We start from the raw sequence: 19,298 nt of genomic DNA, 5'->3' as shown, positions 1-19,298 counted from the left end.
TCTGACCTGAACCACCTTCAGAATCTCTGGAGAAATGTCAAGAGGAAGATGAGAGACACCAGACTCAACAATCCAGATGAGGCTGCCTGAAGGCTGCTACCAGAGCAACCTGGGCTTCATAACACCCCAGCAGTGCCACCGACAGATCGCCACCATGCCACGTTGCATTGATGCAGAAATTCTTGCAAAAACAGCCCCAAACAAGCTTTAATCATCAAGATAACAATAAAGAAGAACTTGATGTATTGTAAATTTGATGATGCTATTTGACAGCTATTAAGGGGTCAGTTGAATCATGGGGGTGTGGTTCATGATATTGCAGTTGGCTGAGGCTTGATGAAAGGGCCCAATGTGAGATCTTTTCTTCGGGCTTATAAGGCCTGTCTTCAGCCTGACAACGAACTAGAAGTGTTGTTAAATCATAGCTCAGTCCAAGTTTGTTGCTCTCTATTGCAGAACAATCAAAACACCCCGAGCTGTCATCAAATCATCACGTCTGATTTGCATGTTAAGTACTTGCATCCATGATCTCAGCATGACTCTCAGCGTCTTCTCCTCCTCTTATAATTGCTGTTACTGTGTGATGAGCGTATTGATTTCTCAACCATTAACCACGGTTTCTTTCTGTGTCACCCTCTAGCCATTAGGGGGCACTGCTGCCGAGCAAGGAGCAGCTGCACTGTGCTGAAAGAGTGTTATGCTAATTCTTCAATTACCTGCTACTTACACTGTGGCCTTGTTCACACGCTGTATCAAAAATCTATTAACTGCAATATGTACATTCATTAACAGCAATATGTGTTGAGTAAATAATTGGAAGTGGACCAGAGAGGGTAAAAAGTGGAAGTATAGAATAAAGTAGAGTTAAAAACAGCTAAAGAGAGGGAATTAATGAAACTAAAGGGATAGAAAGACCTTGTGTAATTGTTCGTGGTTGTTTTTAATATGTAGGGTCTTTCTATGTTTCTCTGTGAGTCCATGTGTATGAATATGAATGAGGTAGACCTGGGCTGAGTCAGACAAACAGCGCACACGAACACAAACGTGGTCTGATATGGCCTCCAGACACAACCAGAGTCAGGACGGACGAGGCAAGGCAGGGAGGGAGGGAGAAAGGGAGGGGGAGATAGGGTGAGGAGCGTCTGTATGTGTGCTTAACTTTTGTGCTCTGAATATTCGTGTGTGTGTGGAGAGAGCAACAGAATGAGAATAGACAGAGAGGGTGGGGAAAGGGGGTGAAAACAGGGGAGGAGAAGGGAGACAGAGAAATCTCTTTCTTGCTGGGGGTCTCTGTGGGCCTGACAGTAAATAAGCAGTGATAAGCAGCAGGCAGCTTCACTCGGCCCCTCTGACTTCCAGGCTGTTAATGACCCAGCTTCTCGTCCCTGCATAACCTCCCTCGCCTCCTTCGCCTAACCGCGGCTCCACCGCTCTTCCTCCCCCTTGCTAATAGGCGCGTCTTCCACGCTCTTTCCGTCTCCATCCATCTGATTCTCTGTTTGCCTTCCCTTCCATTTTGTCATCTCATATTCTCTCTCTCGGCCTCGTTTTCTCTCCCATCTCCGTCCTCCAGCTCTCTGTTGACTCTATTTCTTCCTAATCTGCTGCTGTTAACCCCCCGCCAACTCCACCACAGCTCCATCTCCCACCCACCTCCCATCTGACACATCATTCTGAGGTGGAGACGAGCAGCATCCCCAGCGTCGCTCTTAAATGAGCAATCTTGCAGCTTTTTGCGGCTCTTTTCCCTCGTTCCCCTCCGTTTAAACACAGGGAGTTACAAGGTCAACTGTGTAATATTGATGTGTGCCGCGGTCTACTGTAGATCTCTCTGTGTGGTTTATTGGTACGTCTGCAGGTGTGTGCGTGTGGGGGAATGTGCATCTTAGATCTACGGTTAAAGAGATTCAGCCCACAGCAACGAGATGACCGGCAAGGTCAAGGCCGACTCTGTGGCAACACAAATTGTTCCGCTCGGAAATCCTTCCTCCTCCGGGGGTGCACAGATCATCTCTCTGCCCTGTTAGAATTCTTCGCCGTGTAAAAGCCCTCTGACTCTGGAAAATGGACGATGCTGCTTATATTAAACTGTCAATGCACCCTAAACATGTGCAGACATGCAGAAAAAAGCATGGTGATTTAAAATTGTATCTTTATTTTTATGATGTTTCTGAATTGTTTAACTGTATGCATTCAGTTGCAATGAATCTGTAAACATATATTCAACCCCTTTAAAAGAGGTCACACATTCATGGAAGCACCACCTGGTGAGCCAGACGAACTTCTTTATCCAGTTTTACTTTTGTGCTTTTTTTTAAGTCAAAGAAAGTTGTTAGGGAGCTTAACTCCCCTGTTAAAAAGATTTTTGTATCTCAGTGGGAATACTATGAAGGTTACCATGACACTAAGCCCCAGGTAAATAAGATGGTGCCCTTTCCATTAATCCAGAAGATCCATGTCTTTCTGAATGGCATGATTCCATGTGGCATACAGTCCCAGTCCATCTGAGGAGTACCAGTAGGTACAGTAGATTCACTTACGAGGTAAAAACCTGCTAGGTTCAAATGCAGGCTAGGTTTGGCAGATGCTGGGAGAACATTACTTGCTGGACTGCTTTGTGCAAACTGTGAAGTTTGGTGGAGTGACAAAGGTATGGGGCTGTTTTCAGGTCTGGGCTAGGGCCCTTATCTCCAAATGAAGGCCAATCTTAATCCTTCAGCATACCAAGACATTTTAGACAATGCTCTGCTGGGGCCTGGGGGAAGGCTCCACATAGAGAAGCGCTATCAAATGTAAAAGTTTAGTGCTGTGTACAACTCTGCCAACCATTTAATATGTGGAAAAAAAACTCTCCTGAACTACCTTTGAGTCCAGAAAGTAGTGATATATCAAGGCAAATAGTTTAAAAAAGAAAATGAAGGTAACATGGATTCAATCTGAGCCTGGACGAAAACGGCGGAAGCAGATAGCAGCTGCTTGCAGACTGCATTTTCAGCTCTGGTTGCTGCCAAAACTTGTTAATCCACACAGAGCAGACTGATCCAAACAGCAAGAAAAGCATGCAAAGCATCCAGTCAACTCTTAAATATAACACAACGCGTTGACTCCTGATCATAAATCATCACACGTTCAACGTTACATGTCATACCGTGGTACATGCTACAGGTCATCAGAAAGTCAATGGGTCACAGAGCTACATGAATCCATACGTCATAACCTGGTAAACCACTCATACACAGCGTTTTGGAAAGGGCAGAGCCTTTGAAAAAGAAACTCGGAGGCTGATTGGAAGAACATTCTCTGTCACATCTTTATGGGCCAATAAGAGCAACAAAACACGTGACATAGCCGCTATCGAGCTGCGCCCCTACAGAGGACTAAACTCCATAGGGAACTGCATAATGCCACTGTGGCAACTATAGACATGTCAATACACGAATTTTGTTGTTTTTGAAAAGAAAACAACTCACTGCTGTTCTGTGTTTTTTTTTAATCGAAGAAATGTCATCAAGTTCTGATAAAACTGGTGCTTTAGCAGCATCCACGCTTATGTCCTCCACCATAATTGCACCAGTCTCTTGTTGCTGCTTGCTTACATCATGGCTCCGCAGTGCCAGAAAGTACAGCCCCTCGACACTGATTAGTCCTGTCACTTTCTAACCGGATCCAAACTGTTCGGGCAGGCGCTTTGCAAGATGGATTCGCCAGTGAGAAACACGGAAACTGGCGCAAGGTTAGACGACCGTTTGTAGAAATCATAAACCTTTCAATTTCCTAATGTACTCACCCTTGGCAGAAGCAATAAAATCATAGAATTCTGTCCAAAATGAATGAGAAATCAACCCTAGGATGGCAAAATTATCAGGTTTTTATACTTTTCCCTCCTGAACTCATGTTTCATTTGCCAATTCTGGGTGGTCTTGGTAAGTCATAAAAACAAGTCATAATACGAGTTATGACGACAAAAGGAATGCAGCAGTAGTACACGATTATTTAAGACTCTTGTCTCCTGATTTGTCTACAGTAAAGGTCTGCAGGAGTCAACTGTGAAATCAATCGCTTCCACACCAGGCAAACAGTCCAACCAAACATGAAAAAATCCCTCAAAACTCAATGCACGTAGAGCTTTTCTGATGATAACTACAGTGTGCATGTTCATTTAGAGCTGTCCCCCCCAGGACCCACATGGAACAAAGGGGCATATTGCTGTAAAAAATACACATAAATTTGAAATGTTTTCATCATTGAAAGCCAAACACAATAGCCCCAACCACAAGTATTATTAGCAGAAGACCTTGATATGAACCATTCATATGGGTTTTATCATGATTTTAGGTAGTTTTAATGACCTAGTTTTTAACAACCTCAGAGAAGAAAGGCTATTGCGCCGCCCCTGAAATCTCTGGCGTCCCCCCAAGTTGGGAATCCAAGGCTCTAGAAAAACAACCTAGACATGAGATATGGCACTAAACAAAAACTTAATACACATAATATCAATAAACTGATGCTCTAGTTTTCATCACTTTTTATTCTGCCTGTAACACAACTTAATTATTAATTGATGTAAAAGATGGAGAGCTAGCTCTATAGCTTTTATTTTGGAATGTTTTAAACACGATTAAATAAAGTAGCATATTTTTCGAAGGGTTAACAGGGTTAAAGTGTTGAGGAGCTTAGCGCATTTTTAATCTTTGTTTATGCTATTAGTTGTATCCTATCGCATATGTTTTCCATTAGATGTGCATTGATTCCCAGAAAGACTAAATCCCCTTTAACCTATTCCAATCACATTTTTTATCCATCATAAAGAGTTCAACATGGCTCCCACCACTTTACACAAAAACCCTGTCTGACTTCTGAAATGATGCCCAGCAGCAGTTGTAAATATTGAATTTATGTTCCATTGAGCTTGCAGGCGTTTTGAACTAATCTGCATGTAACCTGTGAGTCTTCAGTTTCAATATTTCACCCAAATCCAGGTTTTAATCTGTGTCTCTGCCTCTTGTGGAGCCTTTGTGGAGGGATTACAGACCCACAAAGCATCACGCAGGAGGCCATGTTGAAATACTAATTGCACATTTTGTTTGTAATTTCCACATCGCTGTGGCTGAACCCTGTGGGAGACTTTCCGTAGGTGGGTGGGTGGGAGGTGTTTACTGTGTACATGTAATTCTCTGACCTGTTTTGCAAGCACATGTTGAACTGATCAATTTGCTCTTAACACAGCAGGTTCCTCCGTTTTCCACCAACTTCCTCTTTCTGTCTTGTTTTTGCCATGCTCAGACTTTTTTTTATTTTTTTTGTCTTTCTGGATGAATATTTCCACCTCCCTGTTCCTCTCAGAGTCTTGCTGTTCTAATTTCTCTCTCTAGCTGTCAGTGATTCTGCAGCTCATGCCGTCTCTGCCTCTTTCTTTGCATGTCTCTCTGGTTCCGTCGTTCTCTTACTCCCTTATTATCCCGCTCTCTCTGCTGTCACTGCCTCCCAGGACCTCATTTTAACACCCTTCTCTGCCTGCTTCTTTCTCTCTCTTACTCTATCCCTTCTCGCTTTCCCTCCTCGTTCCCGGGCTCTCGCCTTCTGTTTCTTTCTTCTTGAATCTCGCTCCGTATCCATCCCCTCTCCCTGCCTCCCTAGTTCTCTTCAAAGCGGCTCACACCCCGGCTTGGAAATCCGGCTCCACACACCTCCTCCAGGTGCGGATTGTTTCTAACGAATCCTACAAACCCAAGGCTGAAGACTGACACAGTGATAAATTCACACATACACTGCAGAATGCAGCACTACCTGACTTCACAGACATGCATGAATTCCTCTGCACAGCTAAAACTCACAGGTGCCTTTTGAATTTCTTGATGGAATTTCTTTGCCAAATTTGTGCAGATTGTCTCTATTCTAGCTTTTGGCAGCTTTTAGGAAACTTCAGGAGCATTTCTAAAGAGTTTTCAAAGATGATGTGAGATTTGTTCTCCAAATTTGAAACCTGCCAAATATGAAGTTACAGTTTTGACTACAGAGCAGTGAGACAGAAAGTTTGAACAGAAAGTGACAGATTGACGATGTGGACTTAATGTGGTCCTGACACAATGCTTGATGAGCTACTTGATTGTAGTGATTTTTTTAAGTACTTCTCCAGCCCAACACATATGCAAGTTTCTATAAGTACGATTGGCTGCACACAAGACAACTTTAGGCCAGATTTTGATATCAAATGTTTTATAGCAATTATTCCAAGTCAGGCTGGAGCGACCACAGAAGCCAATGATAGCAAGCTGACTGGAAATAAAAACACAACTGAGGCCTGAGCCAAGAGGAATATGCAAAAAGAAGAAAAACATATGGGGTTATGGCAACAACACGAGTGCATATACTGTTAATTCAATAAATACCACATTAGGGCTAATTAAATCAACCGTCCACCACGACTGAACAGGGAGGACAATTTGAGAGGGCTCTAGCTGATCTCAGACCACAACTGTGAGACGCCGCCTCCGTCAGACAAAGACAGAATTTGCTGGCTCAACGTTTATGAAGTTTTTCTTAAAGTCAGCTCAAACAGCGATGGATGGTGTGTTCTCACACTGATGTACCTTGACCTTGGAGTTCACCTCTAATGTCTATGGAAGTTGTTCTGGGCTCTTTGGTTACCATTCGTATTATCCGTCTCTTCAATTTGTCATCAATTTTGATTTTGTTGCCAACCAGTGAGGTTGGCTACAGTCCTGTGGACCTTAAACTATTAAATATGTGCAGATGTTGTCACAGGAACATCAAGCTGCTTGGAGATGGTCTTATTGCCTCTAACATGCTTGTCTATCATTTTCTTTCTAATCTCCTGGGACAACTGTCTCCTTAGCTTTCTGTGGTCCATGTTCAGTGTGGTACACACCATGATACCAAACAGCACAGTGACTACTTTTCACCCTTTTAATAGTACCAACAATTTTGTCCACACGTGTACGTGTTGTGGCATTTACATGTGTCTTCTCCATTAACGGGCTACTGTTTTTCCTTGTTTGCAAAGCGATTTGGCAATGCAGTTTGCCTGATACTTTGCAATGGTAGTTTTTGACTCTTGTTTGTAAAACTAGGCCTTTTAAAATCACCTGAATCAGGATCTGAATCCCCGTAATTGTGTTTTTTAAGTATTTGCAAGTGTGTAGACTTACTGATAAGTTGCAAAACTAACCTGGAAAATTTGTCATTAGTTGCCCCCCTTATGCAATTACAGAAAAAACTGCAAACCTCTCGAATGAAAGGCAGCAGAAGCTCCATCCACAGGGCTTTGAGTTGGAATCTGGATGTCTTGAGGACATGTCTCAGCACAGCCAAGAACAGATTTGGGTCTGGTTGCTGGAGAGGTATCAGATCACATCCCTAGCACTTCTATTGTGCCCCTAAGCAAGGCAGAGGGCACTGCTTTTGTGTGCAGCCCTGTAACTCTGACATCCTCCATTAGTGCATATCCATGAGATCCTGTTTATGCATGTGCACTTATTACAGCAGCATGTTCAAGAATTAAAGCAGAAAAAACTGAATATTCCCTAAGGGAATGATAACATATGGAGGAAAAGAAGAAGAGAAAGACAAACATTTAAAAGTCAAATCCTCATCATTGTTAACAGATCTAAAGCAGTACAAGTCCATCTCACAATGCTCTCTGACCTCCCTGCCATGACCCCCTCCCATGTGCATCTGTCAATATTAAAGGCAGATGTAAAACCTGAAAGGCTCAAAAACTATATTTTATCCCTTTAAAATGGAAGGTTTTAAATAAGCTGTAGTTTTTAGAAAACGGTACAGCAAAAAGGATTAAATTGTGTTTTTGTCGGGACTATTTTCAGCAGAGGATTTGGTGTACTAACCATAATACATTCATGGGATTTATGGCACAAGGATTGTGTATGTGTGTGTGGAAGTGAGTCAAAATAAACTGAAGTGTTTTTGTGTTCACACAAATAAAAGAACACATGGCACACATGAATATGATGTACAGGGATAAGGCAACATGTTCATATGGCTCAGTTTAGTGTTAATTTTATTAAAATTAGACACCATCAGCAGACGCAGAGACTCCAGAGACTCCTGAGACTCAGACAATGAGCTTCTTTCATGAACACTTTTTGTTTTATGACATTTCACTTGATAGGGACAATCTGAGTCATTATTTCTCATATTTCATGATTTGGATCTAATCTCTTCTGCAGCATCTGCAGCAACAAAAACAGTCAGGGAAACTAATGTGTACAGATTCAACATCAAAATGTTGAACCCTTGGTCAAGGTTCTCAGCATGTTGAGAGTTCTGCTCTCTGTTTTTAGTACATTTATACATTTAAACCAGACAAAAATCGATTTGATGCCAAATAGCCAATCAGCATTTAGATTCCTATATACATCTGAAAAGCAGTTGTGATTTATCTGACCCCATTCAAAAACAAGCAATAAAAGTGACATGTCACACCTCTTTCCACTTTTTGACACAATCCCTTGTGGGCCTGAGGACTGGGCTGATTTATTTCCTATTTTGTTGGGAAATGAATTTAATATTTTTTTTCTTTTTTATCATGAGGTATCAGCATATTTTTATGAGTTTAATTTTCACATTTTCTCATATTAATTTTGCTTATTTGACTAATTATGTGTTATTTTTTAATCATTTAATGCCAGTATATTTTTAACAGGTTAGCATTTCAGATTTTGTCATTTTATTTTAGTTTAATTTGCTGAGTTGTCTTTTTTTTATATATATATCATGAAATGCCAACACATTTTATGGGTAAGCCTTTCAGATTTTCTCATTTTATTTTAGTTTTATTAAATAATTCTTCTGTTTTTAATTTAATTTCAGCATATTTTTCTGACTTTAATTTTCAGATTTTCTCTTTTCTTTCCAGATTATTTTATAAAGTTAACTTTAATTTTTTTTATCATTAAATGCCAGCATATTTGTAAAGGCTAACTTTTAAGGTGTCATAATTTAATTTTAGCTCATTTTCATAAGTTAATTTTATTTTTTGTATCATTTAAATTCAGCATGTCATATGAGTTATCCTTTCTGATTTTACAATTTTATTGTAGCTCATTTTACAGAGTAGTCGACATTTTTCATCATTTAATTACATAATATTCTCATAGTTTTGTTTTTCAATTCTATAATTTATTTTATCTTGTTTCACTGAGTTATCTTTTTTTTTTCTCTCTCTCTTTTAATGTCAGTATATTTTATGGGTTAACAATTCAGTTGTATCAATTCATTTTAGTTTATTTTACTGACAAAACATTTCATTTCATTATTATTTAAAAAAGGATAATCTATAAAGAATCCCTTCAAATTTTATTATTTTATTCAAGCTTAGTTATGTTCATTTTGTGTCATTTAATTCCAGCATATTCAATGTCTTTTCAAATTTTAACATTTTATTTGAGCTTATTTTACTGAATTATCATTTATTTTTGTATAATTTAAGGCCAGCATATTTTCATGGGTCAACTTTTCAGATTAAATCATTTCATTTTATTATTTTACTTTAATTTATTTTACTGAGTTATCTTTAATTTTCAATCATTTAAAATCAGCATATTCTATGAAGTGTCTGTTTAGCTTGTATATCTTTATTTCCCTTTATTATTTATTTATGTATTTATTTGAATAATTTAATCCCAGCGTATTCTATGACTAAGCCCTTTAGATTTGACCATTTTATTTTAGCTTGTTTTACAGAGTTGTATTAATGTACTTTGTATATTCAATTTTAGCATATTTGACTGATTTAACTTTAGTTGCTTTATCACTTTTGATTTATCATATTTTACTGAACTTTCTTGTAATTTGTTTTCTTATTTGTTTTATTTTTTATTTTTTTATTTTCATTTATTTAGCCTTTCAGCTCAATCTCTTGAGTTTCCAAATATGCAGATTTGGCACTTCACTGCACCAACTTGCTCCTGTACTTCTCCGACCCTCTCATGGCCATCATCCAGGCCCAGGACCCATCCTTCTACCCCCCTCCATGATGCAAGCGGCAACCTCCAAGGTCTGGTCCAACCCACAGAGGCCCTGCGGTTAGGTGGATTAGGACTGGTAAAGCACACCAGGTGCCTCTAGAACTGGAAGCACAGCTGTCACCTCCGTATCATGCAGCTTACCATTCCCAGCCACGCTCTCCTGAGCATGAGCACACAGTCTTGCCAACAATATCCAAAAACACACTGAAGCAAAATCATCAGAGAGGTGTCAAGATGGCATCTCTGGCTATCAGTCAGCATCCCGGCCTTACACTAGTGTAGTAAGACCAGGAGGGCCAAGGACTGAAAGACCCAGACACCATGAGTGCCACACACCCTTGTGAACCTCTCCACAACCTCCACACCTTTAACACTCACAAACACAGGTTTGATGGCAGAATCCAGGACGTTCCTGAATGGCTGGATCTTTGTTTTGATCCAGGAGACACACAGTCCCAATGATTCAGCCTTGTTTCTTCATTATTAATTCAGGATACTGTTTCCTCAGCTCATTGGCACGACTTTATTCAACCAAGTCCTTGATTTCTGACATATTTTCAAACCTTGTGCAGAAACTGTAAGGTGATGGGATCAGAGCTCTTGTTTGTATCTAAATCAATGTGTTCTGCATTATTTTGTAAGTGCTTAAAAGAAAACGTTTAATTGTTCATTCATTGATGTGTTTTGGTCCATCTAAGGTCAAAAGAGAAACATTTTCTTTTCACAAATCAAACAGGTTAAAAAAAGACAGAGTTGTGCTGTGATTTCTCATTAAGAACATAATGACGGGTCCTGAGGTTTGACCAGTTAAGAAACATAGTTTTTAACTGAATCTTCACCTGCTTCAGAGATCTTTTTAAAACAATCATCAAGTTTCCTCATCATATGAAAGCTCACACTCTACAGGTACATCCACAAGTCCGTCCACAAGTTCTTCCCAAATGTTCTCAGCCTCAGTCAAAGTCACCTGTCACATACATCGTAAGATAAAGTTAGGAGACATAAACATAAACATAAAAGTGCACCATGGGGTGGGTAATTTTTTTGCATATCAATAAAAACAGCTCTGTAAGCTAGCTACATTCCTCTGTCAAAACATGTCAACTAATTCATTTACAAACAACTCTAATTTGTATTTTTCAATAAAAAGAACCTCTGTTGCCTCCATAAAATGTGGCTGCCAAGTTGGCAGCCAACTCATTGGAGGGATTATATGTCCCATCTGCCCTGGGAACGCCCCAGAATCCCCCAGGAGGAGCTGGAAAATGTTGCTGGGGATGCCGAGGTTGACTCACTTAGCCTGCTGCTGACGCAACCCAACACCAAATAAGATGAAGAAGATGGATGGATGGATGGATGGATGGGTGGATGGATGGATGGATGGATGGATGGGTGGATGGATGGATGGATGGATGGATGGATGGATGGATGCAGTTGGCAGTCATTTTGAAAAGGCAGAATTCATGTTGTGGATGACACAACTTGACAAATACCAACTCACTGGAAAGGCCAGGATGTTCCCTGAATGACACAACAGGTTTTAGTCTGATATCTCAACCCTCAGATGTTGAAATGGTTAATGGTTAAACTGCCAAAAAACTGCAGCATGAATAATATGAAACAAATTAATACACATTTAAAAAATGCGCCCACTTGTTGTTTTACTGTTTTAATCAATATCAGACCTGATCTTAAATATCCGATATATACGATATAATATATGATTGATTATTTCTCAGAAATGTAACAATTTCACTGCCAGTTTAGTTCAACCCCCAGCACAGAAACACAGAAAAGTTCATTTTTGTTTTCTCATTCTACGTGCAAATTGGATTTTCTCAAAGGGCATTATTACAGCGTAAACCGTGTTCGTATTTGAGCAGCCTCTTTGATTGTTATGCATCATTGTTTTTTGAAATTTTTTGTTACATTCGGGCTGTTTGAGACCAAAAATGGACATCACACACAAAAAAGCAACTAAAAAACTATACATTAAAAATTATTCACCTTATTTTGATCAAATTTCTCAATCAAGATCAGTCCTGATCATAAATATGAAACATCCCAGTTTTTTTTGCAGTAGTCTTCGATAAAGATTGAGGTCAAATATCGATTAAATTTTGGGGGAATTTAACCCTTTCTCTGTCAGTACACATGCAAAATAAACCTGATGTTTGTGTTATTAAAAAAACACACACAAAAAAATGAATTGCAATTAAAATATTATGCATAAAAATGATTTTCCAGTTGTGTTATAAATTCTCAGTCAAAATCACCTTGATAGTATATATCAAATATTGACTTTTTATTTATTTAATTATTTATGAATTTAACCCTTTCAATGTTAGTTTAAATGCGAAAAATATTTTGTTTTTGATGCAAAACACAAACAAGAATAATGATTTTTATTTTCTAAATGCAGATTGGAGTTGGACGATCACAGCCCTGAATATGCTAATAGTGAGCAATAACTTATTATTAATAAATGAATAATAAAAAATATCATTACAATTGTGCGCCTGCAGGACACCAGGACAAACCATGTAATTCCCCCCATGCCAAATATGGGACTGCAACTTTGAAGCAATGAGTCCAGAATTGAAGCCAAATAAGAAAAAATGTATGGTTTTTTTTTTTTTTTTAACTGTGATGGTTGGAGGACCAAAACTTGCAGTTTTAATGGGTTTCTGGGGGACATTTTTGGTCATGAACACCCTGAGTGTATGCAGAAGTGTATAAAGCTTATTATTGATCTCAAAGTTTAAAAATTCTATTTATAAAAACACTCCCTCCAAAATTGATGGTGTTGGCATTAACAGAATCAAAATAATTAAAATAACAAATTAAAAATTTGACCAAAAAAATAAATAAAAGGAAAATGGCCCGAACACCCTCTAAAGTTTAAACTGTATTAGAGATAATTTTGGAGATCTATGAACCCCAAGGGGACAAAAAACCCCAGAAATTGCCAGGTTATTTAATGACAAACAGGCATTTATGCAAACTCCTACTCCGCTCTTGAATGCCAGCGTCGTGCATATGGGCCTGCATACACAACATGAGCACACACTCCTGTGACTGACATCCCACAGATCAGAGAGGTGGCTGACAGCATTAATGGAGACATGTGTGTGTTTTTATTGAAGTGTCGGAGGCTCTTCTGCAGGGCTCATTTGAAATGAAAGCATCTTATCTGCAGACTGCCTCCCCCACAGGACCCTCCTCCCCCCTATTAGCTCTGTCCTATATGTATAAGCGTCACCCCCCCATCTCCTCATCCTCCTCACACTGACATGTCTGTACTTCAACAGCACGCTGCTAATAAATGGGTATCAGCACTCGTCTCCCCACGCCGCACACATCTTCATAAGAATGTGATTATTGAAGATGACAGGCAGCTTGGGGAATGACCATTTAAAATTGAAATCATCTCATATAACACTGACGGGAACTATTAGCGGGCTGATCTCTGAACACAGCGTCATTGATCCCTCTGCACATGCAAATTCCTCTCATGAAGCAATCCCTTTCACACAGAGGCAGCAGTCAAAACAGCTCAACAACACGGGTCACAGCGTTTTATTCTGGAAGTTACTCTGCAGACGTTTGGGTGCTTTGATTGAGTTTCATACAGAGGTTTGGTTGTGTAAACACAAAGAAATATTGATATAAAAAACAGAAGAGGCTGGTTTGTAGTGAATGGAGCAGAAAATTCATTTGTCAGACACCCTTCACAACACTCTGATGGAGTCGAATGAGGAGACGAAGTGAGATGAATGCAGATTAAAAACCTCGCAGAATGAAATGAATCTTACGCAGTCCTACAGTGTGCTTCTTTGTGTGTTTATTTGCAGGTAATTCCAGGCTAATGGGATTATAGGCAATATGTTATTAGCTGAAAAAAACAAAACTCCTCTCAAAATCCTGCCAGAGTCAGCAGTGTCATCACCTCTCCTCCCCCTCATCATCTGTTCCTCTCCTCCTCGCCCATTCCCTTTAAACCTTATCTGCTTTTTTCCCCTACCATCCAAACAACCCCTCCTTCTCTCCTCTTCCTCTCCTCATGAAACCAATTTGTTGTCTAATTTTGATCCCAATCTTAATCTCTTCCTCTGTCAGGTCTGCTAAAGTAGTGATCTGTTTTAATTTCCTCTCTAAAACACCATCCCATTGTCGACCGTTATTATTTCCTTTGTTACACCACACTCAATGGCTATCTGTTTTCAAGTAAGACCATACAGTCTCCTGTACTTCAGAGAGCCTGTGAATAACCAGCCAAATATGCATCTCAGCCCTGGGTGCTTTTATTGTGAAAAGCTTCTTAGCCTCAGGAGCCTGCTGCTTCTCTGCTCTGCTGACCACCAACGAGGGATTTAGCATGCTAGCTGCTTTCGAAGAGGGCTTTTCAGTGAAACTAGTTTTGTTTTTTCCAGGGAGATGCTTTAGCCCAGAATCTTTCAATCAGACATTGAGGAGAAATTTTGGTGATTTGGAGGCACAAGGCAATGTGAAGCCTTTCTTTATTTGGCTAAAAGCAACCACAGCTAGTGAAAAAAAAATATATTTCAGATAATACTTGCATATCACCTCACAGATGAGTAATACTAGAAAAGCACTCAGAGAGTGCAGACCTCCGCCATTGGCCCCATCTCCCAATAGTGAAGAATCATTTGAAAAATTCCTGAATCCAGACAGTGATCCAGATCAGTCCCAAAATCTAATCAGTTCTTCCTTATGCCATTTCTGACATTTCCTGAAAATTTCCTGAAAATCCGTCCACAACTTTTTGAGTTATGTTGCTAACAAACTAACAGATGAACAAACCCACCCGATGATAAAACCTCCTTGGCGGAGGTTATAACTAAAACCCACCACATCTACATATCTCTCCTATCACTATTGGTGCAATATTCATTATTCTGCCTCAAAGTTTTATTTACTGCAGCCATTCACTACATACTAAAACATCAATGCATTGTTTCAATATGTCTAAAGGGATCTCTCCCTCACCTTGTTGAGTGTGATGACAGCCTCCTGGTTCACCCCTGTGATGTTAAACGTGTCCCCCGTCTCCCCCTCTAGGATGGTGTAGTCCAGCTTGGCGTTCTCTCCAAGATCTGCGTCTGTTGCAGAGATACGTCCTATTTCAGCCCCGGGGATGGCCAGCTCAGAAACGGAGAAGGACCACATACCTGAGAGAGAGAAACGTGACAGAAACACATTAGACAGGCCGTCGTCTTTGTCATTTCATGCACTGATACACCTGATTTGTCACCTAAACATTTCATTCTGTCTTTTGAGCTGTTTTCAAATTGCTCTTCCCGGCTCGAGCTGAGCCAATATTTACAATATTTTATTCAGATAAAGTGGCTTTTATTTTTAAAGAGGATGAAAGAGACGGATGAAAGAGGAGAAAAAAAGCAGGGTGCGAAAGCTATTAAAAGCCAGGTAAAATATGGCCGGAAAACTTGCTTTAAAAGAAAAAATCAAATTAAAAGAAGCTGGAATGAAAAAAAACCAGCAGGAACAAAGCAGATAAAGAAAAAGTAAAGATTACAGGACAGAAAAACAGCTCAGTCTCCATGAAAACATTTGAACTTGATAAAAGGAGCTAACTCCTCATCACAAACATTCACTTTCTACTCTGAGTCACACGCTTTTTCCCTCCAACTAAAAAGTATTAAGTGAGATAACAGCCTCTTACATGTGTCTAAGCAGCTCATTATTTCAGTCATTCTGCTGCCCTTGCAGTTTATATTATAGTCACACACATTAAGTTACTGGTATGAGTCACCAGCTGCACCTGGATGAAAATATTCAGCAGATATAAGGTGGAGTATCTGTGAACTTGCATTAAAAGCAAAACAAACATGACTTTAAAATTCTACCCACCACACACACACAGTAAACACACTTAGGCCACCAGCTGCACCGACAACAGGATGTATGATCAAGGCACCCATAAAGGGGTATAAAGTGGAGAGATTTCTGGGGCCCTTGGAGGTCAGCAACATCATGATCCACTGTAGAGTTAAGCTGTGATGATTATATTTTGGATACAACCTGAATAGTAACTACTCTTTTCAAAGATACAAGACAACCAACTTTATTTATCTATGCTGTAGAACAATAAAACCTTTAGTAAAATGTATACCCCTTAAAACAGAATTACTGTTTTAGGTAATGTTAACACTAAACTAAACCATGGTGTAAAAGTGTCAATAACTGTCACAAAGGTGGGGAAAGGGGATTAAAAGAAGCAAAAAATGGATAAAAGTGGCAATAAAAGGGTTACAAAAGAGCCTTAAATTGACTAAAAAATGGTGAAAAGCAGTTAGAAAGTGGCAAAATGGATTTACAGTGGCAAAATTGGCGAAGAGGTGGAGAGAAGTGGTCGATGGCGATGAAAATGAGATTAACGTGGCAACAAATGGGACGCAAAAGAGCCATAAATGGATTAAAAAAAAGGTGAATAGCAGTTAAAAAGTGGCAGGATGGATTTAAAGTGGCAAAATTGGTGAAAAGGTGCAGAGAAGTGGATGACGGCGACGAAAATGAGATTATGGTGGCAAAAATAGGTTACAAAAGAGCCATAAATAACTGAAAAATGGTGAACAGTTATAAAGTGGCAAAGTGGATTTAAAGTGGCAACATCAGTGAAGAGGTAGAGAGAAGTGGTTGAGAAACATGAAAATGAGACAAAGGTGGCAAAAATGGGATACAGAAAAGCCATAGATGGATGAAAAAAATTGTGAAAAGCAGTTAAAAAGTGGCAGAATGTGTTTAAAAGGGCAAAATTGGTGAGTGGTGGAGAAAAGAGGTTGAGAGAGGCAAAAGTGTGATTAAAGTGGCATCAATGGGTTACAGTAATGCAAAAATGAGCAGAAATTGATAAATAAAATAGTGAAAAGCATTTAAAAAGTGGTAACAATTGTTTTAAACTGGAAAAATGGGTGAAATATGGCAAAATGGGTTAAAGAGGCAAAAAGTGGCAACCTAGCCAGATAAAGGTGATAAAAATGGATTAAATGTTGCAAAAAATTGGTTAAAAGTGGCAAATGAGATCAAGGTGGCAAAAAGAAGACTCAGAAGCCATAAATGGATGAAAAAATACTGAAAAGGGGGAGACAAGTGGTTGACAGAGATGAAAATGAGATAAAGTTGGCATAAATGGGTTACAGTAATGCAACAATAGGCAAAACATGATTAAATAAATGGTGAAAAGCAGTTAAAAAATGGTAACAATGGTTTTAAACTGGCAAAAATGGGGGAAATATGGCATAAATGGGTTAAAGGAGCAAAAAGTTGTAAAACTAGGCAGATGAAGGTGATAAAAAGGGATTTAACGTAGCAAAAAAATGGTTAAAAGTTGCAAAATGGGTCCAAAGTGGCAAAAAATTGCAAATATGGTTGGATAAAGTAGTGAAAAGGATTTCAGAGTGCTGTGCATTGATGTTATCACTGAATCCCGACCAAGGACTCAGGGCCCATTCATTGGTTTTTCATGGGCCAGTTCTATGAGCAGGCCTGAGTGTAGTAAGAAAGACTGAATCTGAGTGAAGGAGAAGGTCAGATTTCAGTGTGTAGCTGGTGAACACAGAACAGACAGACTCATTCACAAACAGACGTTATCTGAGCAGCTAAAGTGAAGGCCGTCAGATAGACCTGTAAACGTGAAAGAGGACAACAATCACACAAACACAGGCAGCAGACAGAGGTAGAGATAGCCAGCACGTCAACATGACGGTATCTGGACCAACAGTCAGATGAGCAAAACTGAGCACGCTACACAGAGACGATGATGTGTGAGATCATTTCACTAAAGAGTCAGAGACCACAAAGGCAACAGATACCAGAGTTATCTCTGTCAGTGTTTGATTGCTCTTTGTTAGTCTGTTGGTGTCCAATTTATAATGCAGACACCAAATTAGGCTGCAGTTAATCAAGAGTCCACTTGAGTTTGCCTTCAAAATCCAGGCAATCTTTACCAAAGCCTGCATTAGAATACAAGTTTTGATACACAGCATTCAGGCTTAAAGTTATGCATCATGATTTATTGGCGAGACAGATGGTGGATACTGGATTTTCGTTATGCATAAATGGACTAATATAATTGAACTTTGAGGCTGTTTAACCTTCCATTTACATTCATCCTGGAAGTTCTGATAAGAACTGGACAGAAGGGTACTCTTTCAAAGGCGATGGATTAGCCAAACTCCATGTCTGTCATCAGACAAAGCCAGCTTGCAAAGCTCCAATCGGAAACGTTGGGCCTGGTCTGAAAAACAGATCTGATCAATCAGCATCCTTTGTGAACGAGACAGTAGCTACAGTTGGAGTTAAGTTGTACTGGAAGCTGACTGCAATGGCCGCTGCCAGTGTAGCACAAAGCTGGGCTGTAGCTTTAGTATAGCAGCAGTTTTAACAAACTGAACCACATCTGTTTATTAAAACAAGACACAGAGCCACACTGAAAGCTTTACTCGATGGAGAATAAGTTTTTGTACTTCTACGACAGTTTTCTCCAACAACAAGCTCTGCTGTTTGTAACTAGTGACACCTCCTGTCTGCCGAGCTCAGGTGAACACCGGAGATAGGTGTTACCAACTCCTCAGTAAGGAAAGTAGCTATTGGCTGTTCTAAAAGTTGTTAGAAGTTGATAAATGATGCTATCAACTAATTTGCATGATTTGCATTTGCTTGTAATTGTAATGGACACTGTAGGAGAGAGGAATAATGCTTCAGGGGAGAGACAAAATGTGAGTAAAAAATACCCTAAATATGTTTAAAACTACAAACGAACTTTTCTTGTTTATTTAATGTAACAATTTAACATCCCCCCTAACCACTACAGGCGACCCAAAAGAGACACCCTGGAGTTACTTGGGTGTTTTTTTATCACAATTTTTTAGCTTAGATTGAGACATGATGAGCTAACCAGCTAGATGTTTAGAGAGGAAAACACACAGTTGACAAGGTGACTGAGGCTGTGTGAGTCAAATGGAGTGATTTCTTTTAGACAAAGAAAATTTTACATTTATATCCGGCCCTGACTGTAAGCTGGGGTGGCATCAGCCAGCGGTGGCTTCGTGATTCTTTTGCTGTCTGGATACAGAGGGGAGAACATCAATTGCTCTGACTGTACCTGGGAGGGACTGCTGCAAGACTAGGTCGCCTGCAAGTGCTTTGGGACAGGGGAGGGGCCTCGGCAGGACCCACTGCTCGTTGGAAGGTGTAAGAATGATACGTACTTTCACGTCAGAGTCTCTAAAAATCACTACATTTGTCGCG

At 39.7% G+C, this 19,298-nt stretch overlaps 1 protein-coding gene across 1 annotated transcript in view; it reads right to left on the bottom strand.

Annotated features, from left to right (window-relative positions):
• LOC121520241 overlaps positions 1–19,298 on the bottom strand; it is a 389,305-nt gene that overhangs the window by 58,580 nt on the left and 311,427 nt on the right. The window contains exon 7 of the mRNA XM_041803615.1: positions 15,018–15,199. Within this exon, the coding sequence (XP_041659549.1) occupies positions 15,018–15,199 (182 nt within the window). The remainder of the gene's footprint in view (positions 1–15,017; positions 15,200–19,298) is intronic.

Source organism: Cheilinus undulatus, linkage group 13, assembly GCF_018320785.1.
Source record: "Cheilinus undulatus linkage group 13, ASM1832078v1, whole genome shotgun sequence".
NCBI classification, from domain to species: domain Eukaryota; kingdom Metazoa; phylum Chordata; class Actinopteri; order Labriformes; family Labridae; genus Cheilinus; species Cheilinus undulatus.
This window is presented reverse-complemented; position numbering and strand designations above follow the sequence as displayed.